The sequence below is a fragment of the Silurus meridionalis genome, chromosome 15 (genome assembly GCF_014805685.1).
Source record: "Silurus meridionalis isolate SWU-2019-XX chromosome 15, ASM1480568v1, whole genome shotgun sequence".
Taxonomy (NCBI): Eukaryota; Metazoa; Chordata; class Actinopteri; order Siluriformes; family Siluridae; genus Silurus; species Silurus meridionalis.
This window is the reverse complement of record NC_060898.1, coordinates 19,352,282-19,376,261: the sequence shown is the minus strand read 5'-3', so window position 1 is coordinate 19,376,261 and position 23,980 is coordinate 19,352,282. Positions and strand designations below refer to the sequence as shown.

The window sequence follows — 23,980 nt, the reverse complement described above, 5'->3', positions numbered from 1 at the left end:
CCCCCATCAGCCCAAGTGGCGCAATCCAAATAACCACGCACACTCCAGTAATCCCATTTTTATAACCACATGCACTTGTGGCTGTTTAATTTATGCAGCTGTTTTTTTTTCTTTTTTTTTTTCTTTTCTGCACTTCCCCATGTTCGCATTCTGCACCTCTCTGAGGGTAAGTCGGGTTGAAGAACGTCAGCCATTACAGAACTCGCTCACGAACAGAAACACGACAGACAAGCCTGGCTAATAAAAGGAGCAACGTGCAGTGCACAGGAGCTCGGGGAAAGAACGAGTGCGTAGGGGTGAGAGAAAACGAGTGAGGAGAAAAAGTGACTGCGTAGGGGTGAGAGCGAGAAAAGGCCAGCAAGAGGGGTCAGAATTTACTGGGCATCATTTAGATGTGCTGAGTGACCTGATGACCTTTCCTTAATTGTGACATTACAGCAACCGCTGGTGCTTAACCTTCATCTTATGAGCTTGGCATCTTGCCTGTGTGTGTGTTTGTGTGTGTGTGTGTGTGTGTGCACGTGCACGAGATGTGCCAGGGATTGGACAAGAGTGTTACCAGTTCTGGAGCCTTTTCGGTCACTGGATTGTCAACCAAACTATTTGAGATCCTACTTCATAATTTTCATGTCAAACTTGACCTTTTTAAATGCTTTTTTTTGGGATATGTGATTCTTCACGAAACTGTTCCCACAAAGTTGGAGGCACGCAGGTGTATAGGGTCTTTGAATGTCGGCATGAAATCTTCCCTTGACTTGAACTAGAGACCCAAAACCAGCTTCATGAAGATCTGCTTTACATGTTTTTACATGTATTTTCCAGTCAACAAATTCAAAATGAGAGAAAATCATTGCATACAAAAAAAATGCACAATGTCCCACAATTGTGATTTATTTAAAAATGAGTGCGAGAAAGATCACAATTGTGACTTCTTAGTAGCTTACGACTGCAAGTGAATATTTCATAATTATCCCACAATTATGAATTAACTTGAAATCACTAGCGATGTGTTTTTTTTTTTCTCGTAATTCCGAGTCACCTTTAGGATGGATTGGAACACTCACTGCAGTTCAGGCCTCCTCACCTCCATCAGTACCTGACTTTACTCACACCCTCGACTGAATGAAATCGAACAAATCTCCAAAATCCAGTGGAACATCTTCCCAGAAGAGTGGAGATTATTATAACAGCAAATGGGGACAAAATGTGTGATTCGATGTTCAAAAAGCACCTAAATCTTGCAGGTGTCCACCAACTTTTGTCCATATAGGGTACACAATTGTATGATATCCAAGTTTGTGATGTTAGAAAACAAGCTGCATAGATTAAATCAAATTCATGTTTTTTTTTTTTGCAAATTAGGACAAAAATCTGATTTTAGATATAATGAATGGAGTAGATGGTAGAATCTTAGATCTGGAGATGTTCAAGTAGCCTTTATATAAGGAGTCTCCAGTATTCCAGTCTCCAGCTTTGTTTCACTGTTCAACACTTTTTCAGTAACCACATCATGTAGTATCATTTCTAGTGGCATGTCCATTAAAGGACGTCTTGGTCCTTTAGTTTTTTGTTTGCCACTTCACTGAGGTGGAGAAACTTTACTGATGTTGCGGTTCTTCCCACAACTAAATGGATTCTGATTTAGATGTCATCAGTAGAGTATGAACTGTTATCAACTTGCTTGTGTGAGCATCAGAATGTCCTCCACAATTTCACCGACTACCTCAATTGTTCAAAAAATACCAAAATTGTCTTAAGGGCATTTCCCCTTCTGGCCGTCGACTGTGAGTGACGTCACTTCCCAATACAAACATGCCCAATAATATAGTCCCACCCCTGACACTTGATTGACAGCTTACTGCACAAGGGATCGGAAATTCAAATACAAAAGGAATTGCTATTTGTTTTTTTGGTAGGCTACATGCAAAGCGACAAAGCAAACGTGGTAATTAATATTGCTATCACTTTTCTGTTTGAAATGTAGCAGTCACTGTGCGTTCGCAAAAACTCGAACGCCAATGCAGGATTCACAATTGCTTTTGGATTACATCACAATTTAGGTGGCCACATATAGAAAAGGCAACAAATACAATTTGCAATTCCTTTTCGAAAAATTGTCCGGAATATCCTTCCATAGTAAATCACAATATCACAATCGAGACTTTCTGAGAAAGACAATTGAGTCCTGTTTTGCAGTAGCAGTACCTTAAAACCTAAACTTTTTCCCATCCATCCTGATACGTCAGCGATATCGGTGGACAGATGGTTCTGCATTTTCTCAGATGGCCTCTTGACTTTTTCGTAAGAGAGCAGTGGGTGTTTGCAGTGGATCGAGGAAATGTTTGCATATTCATGGCTCCTTTGCATACTCTATGGCGATGAAGGTTTCGAGCTCTTCCTCGGATATTTTCGTAGCTTCCTGAGCATTTTAGGGGGGAAAAGAGCTTGAGGAAAGTGCTTCGTTTCTATATAAAAACATTTTTTAATATAATCAGTTTTATTTATTGAAATATAATTATATTGATTCTGATTGTTTTTTAGGAGAAAACAATGAGTGAATCATTTCAGTTACTCTCACAAATCGGAAAAAATTATGATCCACTTTGTTCCTCCTTTTTCATTTGTTTCTTTCCTCTCTTTCCTCTTCAGTCTTTTCTCTCCTCTATTTCCTTTCCTTTTGTTTTTTGTTTCCTCTTCTCTTCTCTCTTTTCTTTTCTTTTCCCTACCTCTATCTCCTTTCCTCTCCTCTTCTTTTCTTTTCTCTTCTCTTCTCTCCTTTTTCTCTCTTCTTTGCCCTAACTTCTCTCTGCCTTACCTCTCTTCTCATTTCTCTCCTCCTTTTCTTTCTTCTCGTCTCCTTTTCTTTCCTCTTCTCTTCTCTTCTCTTCTCTTCTCTTCTCTTCTCTTCTCTTCTTCCCTGTTATTAAATTAAAAATCCTACCCAGAAAGTCCCTGAATCCAGACCTGTTTTTTCCTCAGCAGCATGTCGTGGGTGTGTGACATTGGCAGGAAGAATCACGTCGGCGCTCGTCACGATGAGGAGGCAATCGCTGCTTTGTCGATTCCATTTTGTCTATCGCCAACATGTTCTTTAATGTGGCCTCGTTTTTCAGGTTTCGGTTTTTGGAGATGACGACTAAGTCAGGAGTTTTTATGAGCGAATGTTGCGATCGGCTCTGTCACTTTGACAGTCTCGGTACAGAATCCATCAGCAGCTTCGCGTTCCAGATGGAGGACTTTCATGCGCTGTTAGGAATTCTCCCATGTGCAGCTCAGCCAGGAGTAAGAAATCACTCGCAAGAAACATTCCTATGCTGTTCAGTAAGCAGGTTTAACCTGCATGACATTGACAGTGTGTAATACAGTTAAAAGCCCAGTCAATGCATTTTACCCTACTGTACAGGAGCAGCATAATAACCCCAGCAAGGAATGGTAAATCTAATAAATCTTCCTTCACGCCGTAAGCTGGTTTTTGATGGCACAGTAGTTTGCAAACATTTGCTTCGGGTTGTTTCGATCCTTCACAGGAAGCACCTGAACATTGATTATCTGGTGCTTTGTGGAGTACAAGTGGTTCTTCCTGTAGCCTTTTACTGTATTACTTGTAGGACCACTTTGTCTAACACCGATTCACCTGTACATTATTCAGCCAATTATCCTGTTCATGAGGCAGTGCATAAAATCATGCTGATACAGAACAAGAGCTTCAGTTAATAATGAGAATAAGGAACCCACCTGGGATTGTTCGGCCCGACCAGATTATTACTATTACACTTTGACGCAAACTTGGTCCGAAACCTGAAATCAGATTCTCACAATAAAAACCTGCAAATCGCTGTAAACACATGCAGTGGCTTTCTGAGAGAAAAAGAGAAAATATACCTAATTAACGGTTATGAAAGTTTGTTGGCTGAATAACATGTAAGGTCACAAAAATCCCTCCTGGAGAACAAAAAACAAACAACATTCACTCACAGGGTGTGTGCGTGCCACGTCGTGTTGGAACCAATGAAATGGAAGCGTATGAGGGAAACAAGTCTTAAGTCACTCCAAAAACCTGAGTATGTGCTTTTTGAACATCTCCGCATTTAGTCCCCATTTGCTCTTATACTAACCTCCACTCTTCTGGGAAGATGTTTAGATTTACTGTCCTCTGAAAATAACTCGACATACAGCCATTATTGTCAAAATAGCTGGCAACAAAAGTGAGTACACCCTCAGTGATAACAGCTGTGAGTCGTGTAAGCCTCATGTCCTATTCATCATGTTCATGTTTTTGTCTGCTTTACAGGACCATACATATTTGTGTATCTTTTATTAGAGCAGTTAAAATTTGGTGCTTTGAGTCCAATTCTCTCATACTGACCACTGGATGTTCAACATGGCACCTTATGGCAAAGAACTCAGGATTTGATAATTAGAATTGTTGCTCTCCACAAAGATGGCCAAGGCTATAAGATCAACACCCTGAAACTGAGTTACAGTACAATGGTCGGGGTCATACAGAGGTTTTCCAAGACGGGTTCCACTCGGAACAGGCCTCGCAAGGGTCTATCAAAAAAGGTTGAGTCCTTGTGCTGTGCATCAGGTGCAGAAGCTGCTTCAATAAACAGACCCATGAGTGCTGCAGTATTTCTTTAGAGGTCGCAGAAGCGGAAAGTCCGCTTGTCAGTGCTCGGACCGTACGCCACACACTGCTACATGCAAACAGTTTGCTGGAGACAACCTGTCCAAGAGCATTAATTACTGGAACCATGTCCTGTTTTCTGATGAGATAAACTTGTTTGGCTCAGATGGTGTACAGGATGTGTGGTGAGAAGTACCAAGAAAATTTTGTCTTGCCTACAGTCAAGCATGGTGGTGGTAGCATTATGGTCTGGGGCTGCATGAGTGGTACTGGGGAGCTGCAGTTTATTAAGGAAAACATGGATTCTAACGTACTGTGACATTCTGAAGCAGAACATGATGCCCTCCCTGGGCCAAACGGCAGATTTTCAAAATAATAACGACACCAGAAACACACTGCCAAAATGATGACTGCCTGCTGAGGAAGCTTAAGGTAAAGCTGATGGAGTGGCCAAGTATGTCTCCAGACCTGAACCCTACTGAGCACCTGTGGGGCATTCTCAAACGACAGATGGAGAATCGCAATGTGTCTAACATCCAGCAGCTCTGTGATGTCATTATGGAGGAGTGAAAAAGGATCCCAGCAACAACCTGTGCAGCTCTGGTGAATTCCAGGCCCAGGAGGATTAAGGCAGAGCTGCATAACAATTTTGCTCACACAAATTACAGATACTTTGGACACAGTTGTGACATGTTCCCTCAGGGTGTACTCACTTTTGTTGCCAGTAATTTTGACTTATATACACTGCTATACAAGCTGCACATTGACATATGTGTAAATATACTGTATACGAATAGATATAGAGAAACATACATAAATGTGCAAGATGTCTTTTGTTTAGTTGCGCATCAAACCCTTTCCCGTAGCTATTTATGATGTAAGTTTTTCAGGGTCCTGGTAGCAGATTTCTAATGGTTGCTGATGCCAGACTGGCTGGTTTGAATATTTAAGAAACGACTGTCCTGAGTTTTTGATGCACAACAGGCAGAATGATGCAAAAAAAACAATCCACAATTTGTTAAAAAAAAAAAAAAGAAAATGGAGCTCAGTAATGTAATTATGGAAGACACCTGTAATATAATGTTCATTTTCTGATGTTCTTAACAGCAAAGGAATTGTGCAGTTCTGATGAATTCTTGATTCATCATTCCGCTTTACTTTACAAATGCTCTTCATCTGGGCACTAAGTGCAAATAATGCACCTGGGAAAAATTTATCCATAAGGACACGAATGTAAAAAGATGTCCCAATATTACTCATAGGAATGCTTTAACATTTAGTTTCTAACAAACCTTATCTTAATCCTGCTCCGGTTGAATTTCTGACCGTCTGAACCCCCCACCCTGCATGGAAAACGTGGGTCAGTGGAAAACGGACCAATTGGAGCGAAAACGAAGGCTGCTCTAACTCAAATAAAGCACTCTTTACAACGGTGGTGAGCAGAAAAGCATCTCAGAACGCATTAAAATATAAATCCATGGGGCAGATGAGAACAGAAGAGGCTTCTACTGCACTTGGAGAAGGAATCTGAGGCTACCATAAGCACAAGATGACCAGAACCAGATGTTTAAAGAAAAGGAAAAAAACAAAAATGAATTGTCTAATTTATGCATGAAACTTAAATATAAAGATTTTTGTTTTTGGTGCACCAACCAGTGCAGCCACTTGACATTTGTGTATAATTATATAAGTAGTTTTCTGTGCATTTGATACCGTCTCCTTACTTTTACTAGTATTGGGATGAAAGCTGGCATCAATAAAAAAAAAATGTATAAAATACAATAACATGAAGGAATGATTGAAGACCCCTGTGAACCGTCTGACTGTAATGTTTACCTAATGACTGTGCAGATGGAGCTGTTCAGACATTGACTGAGTGCTGCAGATCGGTGTGTTTCCTATAGTGAGAACCTCAGTGGTAAAACGGTAGAGTAGACAAACACGGTGTCTGCTGATGGTTCTGATGGGAGGAGTCAAGGGACTGGAAGCCATGTTGCAAAAACAGAAATGTGTGCATTCATGCATAGAACAACCCACACAACCTCTCTCTCTCTTTCTTTCTCTCTCTCTCTCTCTCTCTCTCTCTCTCTCTCTCTCTCTCTCACTCTTTTTTTTTTTATTCTCTCTGATGTGCATTCATATTGAGAATTTAGTGATGATTTAATTCTTTCTATCTTTTTTTTTTTATGCACAGATCGTCTGACATTCCAGAAAACTTTTAAACCTTCAGATAATCTATTCACTTTGCTGGGCTGTGAAACGAAGGCAAGATTAAAACATTTCAGGCATTGAAATGGTATAGGAAAATAATTAGTGAGGGAGTAGCATGTGTTCTTTTTCTACCACAGCAATTTACTAATGATTACAGTTTGGTTATCAGTTGTTATAGCAGTTATAAACAGTCGTCCCCTCACTAGCCGAACCTGTATTCTCTTTTGTCATTGTGCCAAGTAACCTGAGAACGCTATCATTATCACCATAACCACCATCAATCAGTCACTATCATTAGTCACCATGACTACTATCAGTCATATACCATCACTATCACCACCATCATTCAGATAACCATCAATTTCACCACCATCAGTCAGATACTATCACTATCACTACCATCGAACAGATACCATCACCACCATTTGTCAGATACCATCACCTTCACCACCATCAGTCAGATCAATTTTAATCCATCATCACGATTACCATCACCACCACCATCAATCAATCAGCAATTATCTTCATGACCATCGTTAGCAATCAATCATCATCACAATCAATCATTATTGTCTTTGTTAAATAAGACATTAAATTAGATTATATGCCTCATTTACCATTTAAGCTTCTGTGAATGAGCGGTTGCTATAGTAACAATAAACCAAATCTCCTGCTAATCCAATTTAAAAATTGCACCACCATTCGTATCACTGACATCATGTCATATACACTGTCTGCCCATGTTGCTTTTCTTTCACTTCATTAGACTATCTGACCTTTCAGTTTATCTCATATCTCCATCATTCTCTTGCTATCTATCTCTCCATTATTTCGGTCTGTCCGCTGTCTCTCGCTCTCTACTGGACATGACACTAATTTATGATTGGTAAAAAGTGGGAAATGATGGAACCCGTCATGCCGACTTCGGTGTCTCTGAAACGTGCACCACGTGGACTTCCGTGGTGCTGGAAAGGACGTGTCGAAGTGAGCATGGAAAATCGATCGAATTAAAGGAGTTCAGCAGAGTGTCTGCGTGTTTGCTGTCATTTGCCAGCGTATGGGGGAGCGTTGGGTGTGTGTGTGATTGTTTGAGACTCGGGGTGTGTGTTGGAGTGCGATTGTGCTGATCACAGTGCTGGGTAATTAGGGAGGGTGAGTGGGTTAAATGTGCATGTAAACTGTTGCGAGTGAAGCGTCTCGATGATTGATTAATTGGCTGCTGCTGATAAGTGATGGCACTGTGAGAGGCAGGAAGCAATCTATGCCCCTGTCATCCATTTTTTTCCCCCTGCCTCGCTCCCCCACCTCGTGCCTCACACACTCGCTCTACTGATTAAACACTCCAGTAGGTTTTGGTGCTGTGTGTTTGATTAGCAGTCACAGCCAGTAAAGTAGACAACTTCTTTTGATTATTAATAATGAAATATTAATCACGTGCAGCTATTTGCTTTGTAGATTTCGCAGGCGCTAGCTCAAAGTCTTTCTTCAGTCTTTCTCGAGACTCTGTTCTCCAGCTTCAGGGTGCCTGGCATGTCCTCTGAGATCTCACTGGGGTAGTGTTTTGAATGTTCAGGAGTGGAGTTAGCTTTCCGCGCTGGTCCAAAGTTTCCACTCCTTCCGTAGTGATCTGATTTGCAAGATAAATAATTTAGAATAATATTTCTTTGTATTCTGACCTTGACTTACTGTAAAGCATGTAATGAATTATGTAATAATAAATGTCATTTTAATTTTGTTTTGATCCAAATCATAATGAGATTTGATTCAATATGTTGCAGTGGAAATAAGATGCTACACAATTGGATACGCTGCAGATAGTTCACTTTTTATTTCTTTGGTTCATACATTTACACACAGGCCTTTGGCGTGCAAAAAAAAAAAAAATAAAAAAAATTGATTACATAAAACCAGATGTTCTTGTCCTGTTCGCAGCTCTACCTCTACCATGTTAATCTCTAGTCCATTTGACTCTCAGGATACGTACTATAAATACGTGTTGTGATAAATGCGCTTGAGAAACTGTTTAGCGAGTAGAAATCAATCTACATATAAAATATTGGCCACAATTATTGGGCACTTCCTATATAGTAAAAGTATAGCGCATCTACTAATAATTATATAGAAATAGAGCTTTTTTTTTACCAATGCAAAATGGCAACATTGTATACATTGTTTTTAAATTAACGCATCTCATTGTTAACTTTTATGCTGATGCACCATTGGAAAGTGGTAAATCATACCCTCCCTAGTCTGGGAAATATGTACAATCACTGATTATCCCTTCCATAATACACACTTACAGTAAATTGTACTGTAGTCTAGCACAGGATCTAGATTAGAAATTTGTGTACTGAGATTGTCTGACAGATCCTTATTTCTTCCAGAGCTTGAGTGCGTTTCATGTTTTTGCCATGTCCCCTGCGTTCTAATTGTTTTCCCCAAGAAAAAAAAAGCTCAGTTAGGTAAAATTGCTGTAGATTCGAGTGAATGTGCAGCGTGATGCGTTCATGCCTCGAGTCCGGGTGGATGGGTGTATTCCCGCCTCACATCGAGCATTCCCAGGATAATCTCTGAATCCACCATGAAGGCGATTATGGAAGATGAATGAATGGGATTATGTGTTATGTAATCGAATATCATTAAGTTTGCTGCTGGAGAATTTGGGTTATTCGTATACTCAGGAGAACTGCACATGTACACGATACAGGCCACTATGAAAGTGTTCTTCGAAATCCAGCAATAATTTTTAATAATCCAGTAATTATTCTCCCCTTATGTATTTCTTTGGCTAAATATGATGCTACTTTTGGGAAGAGAATGAGAATAACATTCATTTGGAGAGAGAATGAGAACATTTGGAGAAAGAAAGAGAATAACATTCATTTGGAAAGAGAGAGAGAGAGAGAGAATTAGTAACTTTTGGAAAGAGAGAAATGAGAAAATATGGAGAAGTGAATTTTGGAGAGAGAAGGAAAATAACGTGGAGAAAAAATGAGTGAATTTTGGAGCGAGAACGAGAATTACATTTTGGCACGGGGATTAAAACCTCCGAACAAGTGCACTGATTGAGATGCTTCTGTTGTTCGATAAATGTTTGATTTAAGCAATTTTCTGTATCACATCCTATTGTTTAATTAACTTTCAAATTTAATGAGGTGAAGGGGAAAGAAAATCTTTTCAACGTATCGGCCAAAAAATCACCATCATGCTGAATATTGAATATTGAATATTGGCTATCGGCTACCTTGATTTCTGAATATCGTATTGGCATCGGTCAGAGAATAAAACATCGGTTGACCTCTAGTTACATGTCATTCTGGATTCTCTGTCGGGGATCAACGTTTTTTCAGGTCAAGGACCCCTTAGGCGATGGGGCACATGAGGCAGGCGACCCCCTGATACAAAATGTGTCAAACATAGCCACTGATATTAATTAAAAAAATCATATTACACTAGTTATATCATGTTAAGACGATTAGAACTAGGTTGTTGTTGTACATGCGTCATTGTCTGTATGTTTTCAAATCTTTCAAAAAGATTTCTGCATCATAACAAACACTTTTGCAATCAGGTGGACTATTATTCATTTACATGAACATCAGCTTCAAGTTGAATAGAATTTAAATTGATGTTTTTACCTATTATTATTATTATATATTTTTTAATTGTTATTCAGCATTAAATAGCGGACCCCCTGCTGTACTGCCGCGGACTCCCTAGAGGTCGCGGATCTCCAGTTGAAGACCTATGTGCTTTGTATTGTTGCATCTTCTTGCATTTATAATTTAAGATCACTGTTTGCTCATTGCCTGGTCACTGGGGTGTATTTCAAGGGAAGGTATTTATATGCGTCTTGCATGGGAAAAAGAATGTCGTAGGCCTTTAACACTTGTTTATGCTACTGTGGTAATTCTGCTTTAAGTATATGCTTTTAATAAGATTTAACTGTGCATTAGTCACTTCATACCCTTAAACTAAACTGCAGCCAAAAAAAAAAAAAGTGCATTGTTTGATACACTTTTGGTCTGCAGAATGGATTTTAGGACTCATTCTGGGCTTGTTTGGGAAAGGGGTTCATAATTGCAGCTTTGCTTTTATGTACCGGTAAAATAATTTTTTTTGGGCATGGACCGATTGCACTGTTCTACACATCACTTTATTGCAGCGTGTTTCTCACAATGCTTACCAAATGGTAAGGTTATTATAGTACTCAAGGTTTATAAAAATAAAAAAAAAATCCTCTGCTAACCGTATCAACACTTTCTATTCGTTGATGAGACTTGGAACGATAAAAAATCGACCAAATGCATTACACGGGAAGCGATAGCTTAGTAGTTAAGGCTCTGGATTACTGTTTGGAAGGTTGGAGCTTCAAGCCCATTCCCAAGCTACCACTCTTGACCCTGTGTCCTGACCCCAACTTTCTAACATCACTGGGATATGCAGAGAACGATTTTCATTTTATTGTAAGGTACATGTGACAAGTAAAAATCCCCTTTACCTTTATGTAGCTGAGCGTGGATAGAGTCTAAAAATGATGCGGTTTTAGTTTGAGAAAGCCCAAGAGAACGAAGCAGGGATCAGTTCCAAGCTCTTGGTACATTTAGTGACTTGTTAAAGCAGTTCTCGAGCTCTTAAACAGTGTAGAGAAGCACGTGCATGTTAATGGTATGGATTTTGTGACCTTTGCTTATCACGGAGGTGCACCTCAAGGGTATATCAAGTATCTTTCAACTCAGTCCAGAGGGTGGAGGAAGAAAAGTGTGAAAACGACCTAAATGTATGTGCCTTTCTCATGCACTCTGTCCCTCAGGCATATCTCTGGATAAGGTCTTTGACTACAGTGAGTACTGGGAAGTGGCCCGTGGTCTGTACGCTCCGTTTGACTGCACAGCCACCATGAAATCAGGGAACGCCGACGTCTACGAGAACGAGATCCCGGGAGGCCAGTATACCAACCTGCACTTTCAGGCTCACAGCATGGGCCTGGGCAATAAGTTTAAGGAGGTGAAGAAAGCCTATGTGGAGGCCAACAAACTGCTGGGAGACCTCATCAAAGTAAGTGGTTCACATCCGAGCAAGGCTTCAGTGTTTAAATGTGAAGTACAGTTACAGTGCAGGAGCTTTTCAATCGGGCGAGCGAGCCGCTCCGGTTGATTGCCACACCGACAATCAGGGTTCTTTTGAGACCTGGGGGCAGAAGTAGTGTTTCGTCACAAGCAGCCGTTTGATTTCTATGAGAACTTTGAACGCGCAGATACGCTGTAATTAAATAACACAACTTTCCTGCAGCACCCTCTCTATAGTTAAATACGACTTAATTATCGCCTACCGCGTTGACAGACACCTCGCTCAGGCTCGCCGCAGTTCATGCCGTACATTCGCGAGATCACAAGAGTCCTGGACCCAAGAGCTCCACTCTGCCTTCAAGTTTTAATTGCACGCTGACTTCACTGTCACTTGCTTCTTGCAATCCTTTCAGTTGTAATAAAAATAGAAAACTGCATAAACATCACACAGGAGGGGTGTGATCCTGTCACCACTTTGCTTTCAGAACAGAGACGGAGCAAATGGGGAAGCTTAAAGGAAATTAAAGCTGCTCTGCACATTTTATCTACGTCCCCGTTATTTGCTTTTTTTTTTTCCCGCTCCGAACTCGGTGGCATCTCTGAATGTTTGGTCTCACCTTGCTGCTTTTTTATCTTTTTTGGTTTAATTAAAGGGTGTTGTTTTGTTCTGTTCTCTAGCCCAAGCGGAACAGGCAAACAAGTAGCATAGCGTTTGTGCGCCTCACTGACACCGGTTTTCATTAACGCCTCTCCATTGTCTCTGTCACTCCATTTCATTTTCCTTTGCCTTCTTGCTATAAATGTAATCTACTCTGAGTCATATCCGTTCAGCCTCGTCAACAAAGCTAAGGAGACTCGGAGAATGAAACGCATCGTAGTGGTTGTGGCGTTGAAAACATTGAGGCGTAAAATAACTCCATGTGTGCTTCTCACCCCAGGTGACCCCCTCTTCGAAGATCGTGGGTGACCTAGCACAGTTCATGGTGCAGAACTCCCTGACGCGGGCCGAGGTAGAAGAGCGGGCCGACGAGCTCTCCTTCCCTCTTTCGGTGGTGGAGTTCTTGCAGGGACACATCGGCATTCCCCATGGAGGCTTCCCTGAGCCATTCAGGTCCAAGGTAAGACCTTGTCAGAGACTTGTAGAAGCTCTATTTTAAAACCAAAGGATATCAAAAAAGTTTCGGGATTAGTTTCCAAGAAAGTACTTTTTTAAATCTACGTTTACACACCATCACCTTCAAAATAGTCCGGCAATACATCGCTTCCAGTGTTCCAGACACTACTGTGTCCTGGAACTCTTCTTTTCTAAAACCTGTCAAGCACCTTATGCGATTCGCACTGGATCTCCACAATGGTGTCAAATCGGCGACCTTTGAGTTGGATATTCATCTTCTGGAAGAAGGGAAAGTCCGCACGAAGAGAAGGTTAGGAGAGCTTGGTGATGGGGTGCGTTGTCATTGTGGAGCATCCTGTCCATTATGAAATCGCAGACATGGTTTAGCACTTGCTCACCAGTTGCACAGCTTACAATGTAGACAGGGCGATGTCTTTTGGCACACAGTCGGTGCTCCCTGTGACTGTGCATGCAGCCTTGTGCACTAGGTCAGGTTTTACCTTACAGAATATTATTGAAATATTTTATTGCCCAGCCCTAGCAGAGTGAACAGAGGAGGACCTGAGTGTGCTGGACAAAACTAAAGAACTAAATCGCTGCTGCATCTCACTTTAGAGGCGTATCAGGTGCTTAATCTCGCTGATGGGACTCGTTAAAATGAAGGAAAAGGACAGGTTTAAACGAACGAAATTAAACTGGTAAAATCGCATTCAGGTCAGATTAATATGAGGTGGTCCAGGGTGTTGCTTCAGCAAAACTATAAAGAAAGGCATGCAGTTATTAGCTGCTCCCTGTGTGTGTATTAAGTGCCAGATAGGTTTCCTCAGCGCAGTGTGTTTTAATGTGTTCGGTTAGGTGCTTTAATCTGATCTTGGCTCTGGGTTTAAAGTGGTTTAGGCAGATGGCTGGCGCTTTCTAAAAGTATCAGATTATCTGCTTGTTAACATTGTGTGTGTGTGTGTGTGTGTGTGTGTGTGTGTGTGTGTGTGTGTGTGTGTGTGTGTGTGTGTATCAAATGTTTGCATATATGTATGTCTATTTCTAGATGTTAGATTGCAATATTATTGATTTTATTAGCAGTTAGTCATTAATTATTCACCCAATTATTCTTTCTTTTATATATTTTTGCTTATTAGGGATGAAATGTAATGCCCCTCTCTGATCTTTTTACTGATCAGTAAATCTAAAAATACACTGCTGCTGGAAAACAATAATTTTTATGTCCAAAATACAACAGATAGCAATTCGAAAAACAAAATTTGCAGTAACACAACTTCTACAGTTCCCCAGCCTCAGCTACATCACCCGATTTCATGCCCTCACAAGCACATGATTTATTGAAAAGCTTTCTATTTATTGCCACGGACTACCTTTCCTAACTGTGATGTGATTCCAAATCAAATACATATTGTTTACATTTGACATCTCTATTCACCTAATAATATTTGATTAGATTGACTTGGATTTTTGCTTACACACTATATTCTGCAAATATCTTTTTGAGCTTTGAAAAATAAACTGGATGGACACTCAGGATGTCCTCCGACACGGAACACAGCTGAACCGGGGGACCTTTTTAAAGTCCACACGACTTTCCAGAAATATTTTCTTTTAATAATGCTGGAGTTTCTTATTAATGCCAAGGATTTTGCTCAATACATTCTCAAGGTCTCAGCAGAAAGGTTGTTTTTTTTCTGTGCAGCCATGATGCGTAAACAATAAATACTGCATGTGTTTATTGTGTGTTTGTGTTTATTACTGCAAGAAAGTCATTGTACACTGTCTACCTCCTTCCTTTCACAACTATTTCTCTCGGGGAGTTTATCTTTTAGCATCGTCGTGCGTTTAAAAAAAAAAAGTTTTTTCTCCCGATGCCGTGCAGCTCAGAACACAGGTGAGGTGCGTTTTTTCCGTTTCCGTTCGGAAATTTCATTGGTCTAATGTTATGTCGCTCAGTTTTTTGGCTTGAAGTTTGTGAAACTGGGAAAAACCCAGGAAAAATTCATAAATTAGCTGCTTCGTTGTTTGAGCCACGGGGTTCAAAACGATGGAAAAAAGTAGCGGCTTATAGTCCGAAAAATACGGTAATGTGATTCAGTTGTGTCTTGAATTTTGAGGTAAAAATTTGGGGAAGAAGCGCATACAGCTGGAGATGTCAGGTGTCCCAACACTTTTGTTCATATTTGTCAGTATAGTATATTTGGGTTTAAGCTGTTTTACTCATAACTTCAAATCTGATTGTCAATGCACCTAGTAATGACATTTGAACTCTTGACTTGGTTTATTTCTGTTTTTGTAATAAATCTATAAAAAAAAAAATACCAGAAGTGGTGGTAAGATTATCATCAGCCGCGACAGTAATGAACCACGGTACGTGGTTTTATAATGAGCGGTGCAATGTTTCAGTGTTTACAACTCACCAAGGAATTAATTACACTACTTCAGCAGCGCTTTTTGATGCATTATTCGCGTTTATAAAAATGCTTCCAGGGCATTGTTACCAAATTACTCTAAATCATTAGGACATCCATAAAGCTTTATGAGTACAGACAGAACAGAAAGTGGTAGCCAAGTTTATTTCTGCTCTGTTGAGGCACTTTATCTAGTTAGGGAAATAGATTGTTGTTCTGAGTGGGCCTGTCTGACTCACACTCACATCAATGTGCCAAAAAACTACTTTTTTTTTTTTTTTTTTTCTTTCTGTTCCCTTCTTAGACGACTTTATCACTCTATCTTAGTCAATTCATCTTTGTCTGTTTTTCTCCCCTCGGTTTCAATAAAATCGTTCTGTTTATAGCCATCACTTGCCTCTTTTGCTAGTCAGCACGAAGTGTCGAGAAAAAGCTTGTCCTTCCCGTTTGCCATCCATGCCCCAATTACAAGCCGCCTCTTTTGTGCAAGATCGATTGTTTCCCAGACAAATGTGTGTCCCTTTTACAGTTTGCCTAATTTATCGTATGAGCTGGTTTTAAAATAAATAGGGCAGCCGCTTAGCATGCTTTATGGATGACAAATATGTGCTTCCTGCATTGCCCTACATTCTTAGCCTATAAATGAAATATTGTGCAATTAAAATCAGAGAATTGTGATTTGTATAGCTTTCTTTTTTTTATTATTATAATTATTTAAACCATAGACATTGTCTCAAAGCAGCTTTACACAGATAAAGCGGTTATAAGGTTGTATAAAAGAATGTGCGAGTTTAGTGGCTATCTTTTTTTTTTTTGCTCATAATTGTTTATCCATAATGAGTGAGTCAGTGGTGAAAGTCTCCTTTGAGAGCAACCAGACTCAAAAGGGGACCCGTCCTCATCTGGGTGTCACCGAATGTCCATTCAATACAATTCCATTGTTAAGGTTTGCGAACTGTGCATGCAACGTGTGGTCCTGAGCCACTGTGGTAGACTGAGATTAATTACAATCCAAATCCACCCTCACTTTCTTGAGTTACTGATTTTAGATTTTATTTCAGTGTTCACCTGTAGATCTATACGGACCACTATATGGATAAAAGTATTGAGACACCTCACCTTTCGAAACATGTGGTTTTTCCCAAAACTATTACCACAAAATTGAGGCACACAGTTGTACAGGATGTGTTTGAATGATGTAGCATGAAATTTGCCCTTCACTTTAGTTAGGAGACCCAAACCTGCTGCAGCAAGGCAAAGGTTTTTTTTTTTTTTTTTTTTTTGGCTCTAAGCGAACTCCATGAATATATGCTTTGTAAGAATTGGAGTGAAAAATCTTAAATGACCTTCTATAGAGCTCTGTCTTCCAATATTGTATTCCTTGGTGATGAACTGAAACATCTTTTCTGAAGAATGGAGGCTATTATAACAGCAAATAGGGACTAAATGTGGAATAGGATGTTCAAAAAGCACGCACAACTGTTATGGTTGGGTGTCCACAAACTTTTGTCCATATATGATATATGAGGACGTGGTTTATTTTAGCCGTCAGCATGTTTTCAGGGCATTTTTGCTCCAGCAGGAGTAAGGTCGAAGAAAAATCCACATCAAATATTGAAGTTATATTTATGCTTGTAACCCAACACTGCCCAAATGGATGTCCTTAAGGTGTGCTAAACAGCTGATTTATCTGGCCTCACAGATGGAGAGGAAAAGAAGAATTTATTGGGCATGCTGTATCGACTATCTGTCTGCCTGTCTGTCTTTTTATATATGTATGTATGTAATGTGTGTGTGTGTGTGTGTGTGTGTGTGTGTGTGTGTGTGTGTGTGTGTGTAAAATATACGTGTGCCAGGCTCTGGGGGATTATAAGTACTCATCTTCAGACATATATGTACATATAGGCCCTCTATGCATGAGTGCTTGGAGTGGAGAGCTTACACTTCCTCAAAAGGAAGCTTTAAACTCTATTACATTTGAGTTGCCAATGTTGGCGTTTAATCCTGTAATCATGTAACGCATGGTGTCTGGTGCAGGTGTTGAAAACGTTGCCTCGTGTGGAGGGCCGTCCAGGTGCTTCCCTCCCTCCAATGGACTTCAAGAGTTTGGAGAAGCAGCTGCGCGAGACCCATGGCGATGACATCACTCCAGAGGACGTGATGTCAGCCGCTATGTACCCCAAAGTTTTCCAGGAGTTTAAGGAGTTTACCACCACCTTCGGACCGTCGACTGCCTCAACACTCGCCTCTTCCTGGACGGGCCAAAGATCGCAGAGGAGTTTGAGGTGCTGCTCGGTTTCATATCCACCATGCAACACTGGTTATGTCTTTTCCACCACATGCTAAGATCTGTTTTAATATTTCATCCAGGTGGAGCTGGAGCGAGGAAAAACTCTCCATATTAAAGCTCTGGCACTGGGGGATCTGAATAAGGCCGGTCAGAGAGAGGTCTTCTTCGAGCTCAATGGTCAGCTGAGATCGGTGCTGGTCAAAGACACCGTGGCCTTGAAGGTATAAATAGCTTCATTAATCGACTAATCTTTGACCACAGACTCGAGTTCATGGTTTAGTGCGTTGCTATTCTGTAGTCATGTCTAAAAGCAGTTAATACCTTATAGACCATGAATCCCACAATGTAATAGGTTCGCGTACCCTAGCTCTGACTCTATTTCCCTATAGAGCGACAATGAAGGGGAAAAGCCCAGATTTCATTCAAAAATCCATTACATAATTTAAAATTATAGCAATTATTTAGTTACATAGTAATTAATCAGTATTATAAATTACTTCATATTTCTTAAATTGGCAGCTTAGTGGTTGAGGCATTGGACTTTGGATCTGAAGGTTGTGTGTTCTAATCCCAGCCAAGTCAAACTGCTATTCCTGGGCTTCCTAAATGAGATAAATGTAAGTCGCTCTGGATAACGGTGTCATTGAACCTGACTTTACTAACACCCTTGAGTCTGTGTGAATGAGCATAAATCTCCACATGCACACTCCAAAATCTAGTGGAACATCTTCCCAGAAGAGTGGAGGGAATTATAAGAGCAAATTGGGACTAAATGTGGAATTAGAAGTGCAAAAAAGCACATACCGTACTTATGACCAGAAGGGCGCAAACTTTTAAAAATATAGTGTACGTCTCCTTGCATTTATACCCTTTCTCCTTATGAAATGAAACTCCCTTGCTTTGCAGGAGATGCACTTCCACCCCAAGGCTCTGAAGGACGTCCGGGGCCAGGTTGGAGCTCCCATGCCAGGCAAAGTGGTCGAGGTCAAGGTCAAGGAGGGCCAAAAGGTGGAGAAAGGCCAGCCTCTGTGCGTCCTCAGTGCCATGAAGATGGAGACGGTGGTGAACTCGCCGCTTTCCGGCACTGTCGCAAAAGTTTACGTCAAAGTCGACAGCAACCTGGAGGGTGATGACCTCATTCTGGAGATCAGCGAGTAAACCGAGCAAAGTCACCAAAACATATCCAGGGCACAGCTTGGAAATTGTATGGGGTTTTACACAAACACAGCCACATATACATATACACAAACATATACATATATACATGCACACACACAAAACGAAAGCACGCACACATTTTAAAGCAGATGTATGCACAGATTTTGGAACTGACAGAGGTTCATTACTTAGTCTTAAACGATCCTCCACATAGTTATTATTGAATGTAACTGGAAACGAGTGTTTGTGCTCTGGGTGCGGAAGAATTCTTGTTTTTGTGTCATCTGAATCTATTTTACATAATCACCTGTCATGTTTAATCACCAGAGCTAATGATCCATGAGCTGGAAACTAGTGTTACATTAACATTGAGTGTCTGTGTTAATGTGGATGTCATTAGATCTTAGAAACGTGTAGAAATTGGATTGTGGCAGTAAGGAGATGTTTAATTATGGAGGGAAAAAAGTATCGAGCAATAAATGAAAAGAGTACAATTATGAAATTACGCCTCTCACAGAAACAATTTGAAAAACTATTAAACGAGTATCGGATTTCTTGTAGCATAACCTTTTGGATGTTGCCTTTAAATCATGCGGAAACCAAAAGAAAAAAAAAGAACGTGACCATGTAACTTCTGCACCTTTTTTTTTTCCTTTTTTTTTTGCATTCTGCCTTTGAGAGATCACTGTTGAGACTTGTTATTGTTCGTGTAACGCCATTTCGGACATCGACTAAATATCCGTTTCAAAAGTGAAATAATAGTGTCATGCCGAATGTGATGTATCGCCTTGTTAGCACCGAAAGCCTGGGAGCTCTGCTGTGGTTTACCCACAATGCATTAGTCAGAGTTAAAGACTTGACTGGCTAGCCTCTGATGCATTCTTGGCTGAGTTTCAGTTATTCACAATGAACACTGACGATGAGATGAGGTCCCGTGATACCCTAGAGCCCTCGGCGCTCATGAAGAATGCAGAGTTAGCAAGAACCTCGTTCCTTGACGCTGATCTCAAATTATTGTTCCAATTTGCCCCTGAATGAGAATATCACACCAGTCCTGTTACATTCCTCCTGGGACCAGGAGCACCATGTTTTGGCCTGCAGATCTGCAATCGCTGGCATTCTTTTTTTTTTTTTTTTTTCTCCTGTTGCTACAGCAATACAGTACTACAGCACTGCCACTGGAGGTTTCTCATTTGAAGTGTTATCTTTTGTAGCTGGAAATCGAATGTGAGGTTCGTAAAAGAGCCGTCCATGGAGAGCACTCAACAACCGAGCGTTCGTACACTTGAATAGTGCCGAATCGGTAATCCATTAGGCAACACCTGGAGTGCCTCAGCTTGGGCTGTGGAGTACCTTTAAATTAGGGGCCGACGTTTGATCGGTATTGCTGTCTTTTAACCTCCTAACATTAACATCTCCACGCTGTTCAAGAGGTCTGCTGAAGCCATAGTGTAACCATGCTAATTTTAGTCGGAATCACTTGCTACAACTGGAAATTGATGTTGTTGAAGAAAGGGCTTCACCCTGTCGTACGCTAGTTTAAAAAAAAAAAAAAAAAAAAAAAAAGGTCAAGAAATGTTCACCCGTATGGTCCCACTAGAGTATCTGCAAAGCCTGTTTAGGGCTTACAAAGAAGAATTTTCAACACCATTTCCCCTGTGCTGAGAAATCCACAGTCTAAAATCTAAATGCATTTCTATCGCACAATTTCACGAGTACAAAAAGAACAACCATTACACCAGCAATAAAGGTGCACTTATAAGACATGGGTCAGGGAAGTCATAGCAAAGCTGTTTGCATGTGGATTTGTATACAGTTGGACAACACAGCAGGAAGATCATCATTTGTGGTATCTGTAAGCAGTCTCTTGGAAATAAGAATGGAAACTATTCTAGAAATTCGTTATAGAAACAAAACCATTAAAAAACTAAGTCCACTTGTTTTACTAAACTTATTACAGCAGTAGGAAATTGTATACAGTTATTTTGGCGAAATGGTGGCATAGCAGGTTCCAGGGTCACAGTTCCACATTTTCTCTACATTTTCTCTACATGCTCTCTACATGGGTTTACTCTGGGTTCACTGGTTTCCTCCTAACATCTCCAAATCTCTCAAAATCATGACATTAAATAGTTTGGCTGCACTAAATTGTCTTCAGGTGTGCATTTATGCGAGTTCCTGGTATTCCATAACAAAGTGTATTTCCATGGATAGACCCTAGATTTACCGTGGACCCCATACTTACTTAAATTACACATACTGTTATTAATTCTTTAAAAATGATTAACTGCCCCAACAGCGACCCTTAGACTCCCATGGGTCAAACTCTGTGGAAAATACAGACAAAACATTTTGCGTTTGTTACTGTGTTGAGTAAACATTCACTTTAGAACAAAACCTGTACACCTGCTCTCATTCATGCAACTCTCCAGTTGCCGTCTCTCGGCTCTTCATCTGTCCAATTCCGGGCATAACCTCAAGATTCCTGTTCTTTGCTGACAGGCATAAAAATAAAAAAATGAAATGAAAATTGTGTATTTTGAGATGCTTTTCTGCTCATCGTGTTTGTGCAGTTATTTGAGTTACCGTGGACTTCCTGTCCGACCAGTCATAGAAGCGCTTTGCATTTGATGCACTGCTGTCACATGATCGGCTGATTGGTTAATGGTTGCATGAATGGAGGAAGTTTAAGGTCAGGTATGTGGTAGATAAAGATTGGGGTGAACATTTTATATCTATAACAATTTCAGCAGTAAAACTGACATACTAACAATAATGTTATACATAAATATACACACCTGAATGTGTTCAATGATATTCCTGAGGTGAAATGCTAAGGGTGAAATGATATTCCTGAGGTGAAAAAATGCTACTTTATACATTAGAGAAAATCTTGACTGCTCTAACAGATGTTTTTATGAATAGGGTTTATGCGGCCAAAAGAACTATTATGTTTTAGGCAATCTATAAAGAGTTACTGAACAAATAATGTTTACTTACTGGTAAATGAGGGTTTTTATTGTAACATATAAAAACATGTTACTAAATTCTTGCACTTGTTTCAAATAGAAATTCAGCTTGCTAAATTATAGATATGTCAGCAATTATAATCAGGATCACGCTCTAGGGGAGTGGAACTAATCGTACAGGCTTGTTGGGAATGATCAATTTAATAGTGTTTGTTGTCTTGATGTGCATCTCTTTCCCTTCCATTTGTTATGTTAATGAATTGTAAGAGTTTATGCAAATTCTAGTTTACCACAACCTTTTGATCTATGTAGAAGGAAAAAAAAACATAAAATAAAAATTATAACAGACTGATGGCTTGTTTCTTGTTATTTGATATATACATAGCGTATAAGTTTGAATTCTGAAGCTGCATCCTTGATATTATGCACGAAAAGTATTCTAGCACAACACTGTTATTGGAACACCTGATTTTTCCAGCCATATGTGGTTCTTCCCCAAACTGCTACCACAAAATTAGATATGAACAATTTTATTCAATATCTTTTGATGTGATAGCATGACATTTTTCCTTCACTTAGCACTAATATGGCAAAGCCATCTCCATGAACATATGGTTTATGAGATGGAGTGGAAGACCTTAAGTGTCCTACTATAAAGCCCTGACCACAACCCTACTGAAAACTCTTGGGGAATAATCGACTTTACCACAGGTCTCCTCACCTCACCTACACCAGTTACCTGACTTTACTAACTCTTTTGTATCTGAATGAGCATTAATTAAATTTAAAAGCTTTACACAGATAATGTAGTAAGAAACAGTACATAAGTCTGTTACTTTTAAGTGTAAGTTTTCCCTAATGAGCGAGCCGGGCTGTAGCAAAGAAAAACTCCTCTAGTTGACATAGGGAAGAAACCTTGAGAAGAACCTGACTCGAGACGGAACCCATCTTCATCTGGGTGGCACCGAATGTCCATTTATTACAGTTAGACAATGTTGTGTGCAGTGATGATCGAATCCAAATGGTAGTCCAGAGACATTGTTGCAGACTGTTGACGTTAAGTACAGTCCAAATCCATCCTTAAAGTTCCTGTGTCACAGAGTGGCCTTCAATTGAAGAGAAGGCAGTCCGTCCAGGATGAAGTTGGCAGATCCGAGGAGAGGAGCAGGAACACTGGTCACTGGTACCTCAGGAGCATGTTTAACTCAACCGAGAGAGAAGACTGGTGAGAACATGTGAGAGAGAGATATGGATTATTAAATCTACTTATTGTTGAATAAAAGGTAAAGACACTGTGCAGTTGGGGGGACTGGCAAAACTCTCTATGGCAGCATAACTAAGAGAGAGCCAGAAGGGAACACAGACATGAGGGATCACTGGGATAAGAGACGGCCCGCCACATCACAGTCAACAAACCTGAGTGAACGTGTGAAATAGAGGGGATGACAGCATACAAATATCTCAGTTCACTAAACACTCTATATACATGATTCCTCAAGATCTGCTCCTTTATCTAAGAAAAACCTTGACTAAATATGTTCTCAGCCTTGACTTGAACGATGAGACTCAGAGTCCAGAACATTAATTGGAAGGTTGTTCCATAATGTGGGGCTTGATAAGAGAAATAGCTACAAACAAATAGACTGCACCTTTTGGTCTAAGGCGTGAGGGATCATAATGGTATAGATGTTCACTAATATTACAAGACTTAACTGGGAGCATGTGTAGACTGATTAAAACAGGGGTTATGTGGTCATATTTTCTAGATATAGTAAGGACTCGCTGCTGCATTCTGTACTTATTGAAGCTTATTTATGCACTTATTTGAACATCCAGACAGTAAAGTGTTACAGTAGTCTAATGTAGATACACAAAAAGCATCAACTAGTTTTTCTGCATCCTGCAATGACGAATCTCCACAAGCAAACTCCAAAATCTAGTGGAACATCTTCCCAAAATAGAGTGGAGGTTATTATAAGAGCAACTTGGGACCAAATGTAGAATGGGATGTTCAGAAAGCACATAAATCTTGTCTTGTCTAGTGAGGTGTCCACAAACCTTTGTCCATATAGTGTACTAAGACATCAGGTTACTCACATTGTCACCACAGATAAACCCCTGGTTGCATTTT

The 23,980-nt window shown here is 40.2% G+C and overlaps 1 protein-coding gene across 1 annotated transcript in view; it reads left to right on the top strand.

Moving 5' to 3' along the window:
• pcxa (pyruvate carboxylase a) overlaps positions 1-22,197 on the top strand; it is a 165,740-nt gene extending 143,543 nt beyond the window's left edge. Inside the window, 6 exon segments of the mRNA XM_046868027.1 lie at positions 11,652-11,896; positions 12,846-13,025; positions 17,470-17,656; positions 17,659-17,717; positions 17,803-17,943; positions 18,629-22,197. Of these exon segments, the coding sequence (XP_046723983.1) occupies positions 11,652-11,896; positions 12,846-13,025; positions 17,470-17,656; positions 17,659-17,717; positions 17,803-17,943; positions 18,629-18,880 (1,064 nt within the window). The 3' untranslated portion in view covers positions 18,881-22,197.
• The last annotated feature ends 1,783 nt before the right edge of the window (positions 22,198-23,980 follow it).